General features: G+C 45.6%; 1 protein-coding gene across 1 annotated transcript in view; it reads right to left on the reverse strand.

Annotated features, from left to right (window-relative positions):
- Positions 1-979: 979 nt before the first annotated feature.
- tti1 (TELO2 interacting protein 1) overlaps positions 980-2,500 on the reverse strand; it is a 9,038-nt gene continuing 7,517 nt past the window's right edge. Inside the window, exon 8 of the mRNA XM_027018083.2 lies at positions 980-1,491. Within this exon, the coding sequence (XP_026873884.2) occupies positions 1,281-1,491 (211 nt within the window). The 3' untranslated portion in view covers positions 980-1,280. The remainder of the gene's footprint in view (positions 1,492-2,500) is intronic.

A 2,500-nucleotide genomic window follows, 5' to 3' on the forward strand; every position in this document is an offset into this window, starting at 1 on the left:
TGTGTACATTTTAAGAATCCTCCAGGGTGTTGGTTTCATGTTAAATGTGTGCTTTTATCAAATAAAAACATTGTACATTGAGTTTCTCTGATCATTTATTTTTAAACGTGAGGTTGGGTAATTCATGAAAAATGTGCAGATCACTGCTGTAGCCACTGAGCCAAGACAATGGTTGTTATAAAAGTGGAAGACTGGGTTTTTGGGTGGAGTTTATATCTAAGCCTGTATGTAGCGATTAGATGTAAACGTTCATTAAAAACTACTTATAAAATTATAGAATTATAATAAAAACTAAGAAAATAGAGGGCTTTGTTTATTCTTTTTTTCTAAAATAAAAACTCAGTTCCTAATCCCAGAAGTTCCATGCGCTGCCCACATAGGTCTACCGCCACAGTAATCCATGCTATATCATTAACCACCATTACTTTTCAACCATAGAAGCTACAGCGCAAACGAAACTGAACTCTAATCGTTGGGTCAACCACCCAAAAACACCTGCGGCATCAACACTTTCCTTCATCATCCCGTCACTGCCGATGCTTTTGTTGTCTTAAATGGCAGTTAATCAGTCAAACGATGGCCATGTCGCGGAGCTGAACCCTGTGTAATGAAGCTAGCGTGTTCACTTATCAGCTGTGCTTGGGAGGAAATTGCATTAGCCCGTGCGGCGCGCTAACGCCAGCTGACTGGGTCTCGCCGCCTTATGAGTAATAGTCGCCCTGTCAGCTCTGGCAGCAGGATAAATAGCGAAGCGTGGCGGCAGATAACGCACTAGCAAGCGAACAGAAAGTGCAAGAGGCGGCCTTCTTTGCGCTCCCGGAGGCTAAAACATTTATTAGCGTGTCACGGAGTGCCCTCGGACCCCACACACGCCAAATGGCGAACGCTGAACGCGATGGGTTGCTCAACCTCCGCTTCAACCTACATGGTAGTGGTGAAAGACCACCAACTGGGAGAATCCATTAACAAAAGGAGATAATCTGCTCCAAAACGTTTGGATGTTTATTAAAAACGGAAACAACACGTAAAAAGGAGAAACGAGACAACAAAAACATTCTTTCTACTGACGTGCTAAAATGTCTGTGTTCAGTTAAATTCTGTTTCACAGAGCACAGGTCTTCCCATAAGTTTCCAGACATTGCACGTTTTAAGTCTTATATATCACCCAGCAGCAGACCGAATTCTTCCACACACTTCATGCTAAAGAAACACTTCACCTGCAAATGCTTGTTTTCCACTTTTAGCATCTTTGAAAGGAAAATGCCCAAGCGTCCAGCGCTTCAGAGAGATCCCCGTGCTGCCGGGGATGGGCAGAGCTCGCGCAAGAGCTCGAGCACGTTGTCCGTGAGTTCATTCCTCGGTTTGCCCGTTCCGTTCAGACGCACGGGGAGCAGGCGCGCGTGGGGCGGATCATACGGCGCGGGACAGCACACTTCGCTCAGCGCGAACCAGCACCTGTCCGGGTCCACGAGCATCAGGTGCCGGAAAACACTGTGGACAAACGACCAGTGTAAGTACCCCGCAGGGGACGTGTATGGGTGCGCTGGCCATGACAGAGGGCCTCAGTCCAACCCTGTGGAGCCTCACCCAGACCAGGTTTTAGTTCTAGCTCCTCTTACTGCTGAGCCGGATGATCAAAGGCGCTTCATTACCTGATCAAGGTGAGCTTGGAGCAGCAAACATATGGACTGGCTCAGGGTCCCCAAGGTCTGGATTGAGAGCCCATGTGCTACAAAAATTTTAATTAGGTTGTTTTTCACCCTCAGTTTAGCGTTTACAAGGTCAATGGTGATGATCCATTAAAAATCTTTTATATCTGATGGTTTAATGTTAGAATCTGAGACGTTGATCCAGAATTGTCCAGAATTAGGATTATACAGAACAAAGAGGCAGAACTGGTTTTGATTACATCTTTGGACCCTTTACCTTTTAGGAATTGGGCCAACTCTCTCGCTCAGCTGTGTTGTGTCTGCCAGACTGTCTGGTTTCAGGAATCACGTGCCTCTCCCTGGGGCCCAGCACGGTTTAATGTTCCTGCTCTGACTCAGCTCATGTCATATTCAAAATGAATCAGGTTCCCATAAACGCCGCAAGCTAGCAGAGAATGACCGAAACCTCAGTAGTAGGGCATCCCAGGATCAGTAGCTAGAACCACGGATGGAGGTGAATACAAGCACCTGTAGCAACATCAGCTAGTGACGTGATTAGCCGCCAGCACCACACAGTCTGGGCAAACACGGCAGCATTCAGAGTTTTTTGATAGATCCACTATTTAGATGAGCAATCGTGAAAGGCAGCCCAACACTGACAGACAGTGCCTGAAGACTGAACATCAATCTGACATGTAATAATTTTCTGCCCACATTTCATTAATGAACTATTAATGAATCTGAGCTTGTGCTACATTAGCTATAGAGAAGGTTGTCTGAGATTAATCATATTTTTGTGAAAAAGGCTCCAAAAGGCTCCACCTGAATGTCATTTCAGTAACATTTGAATT

Source organism: Electrophorus electricus, chromosome 22 (genome assembly GCF_013358815.1).
Source record: "Electrophorus electricus isolate fEleEle1 chromosome 22, fEleEle1.pri, whole genome shotgun sequence".
NCBI lineage: Eukaryota > Metazoa > Chordata > Actinopteri > Gymnotiformes > Gymnotidae > Electrophorus > Electrophorus electricus.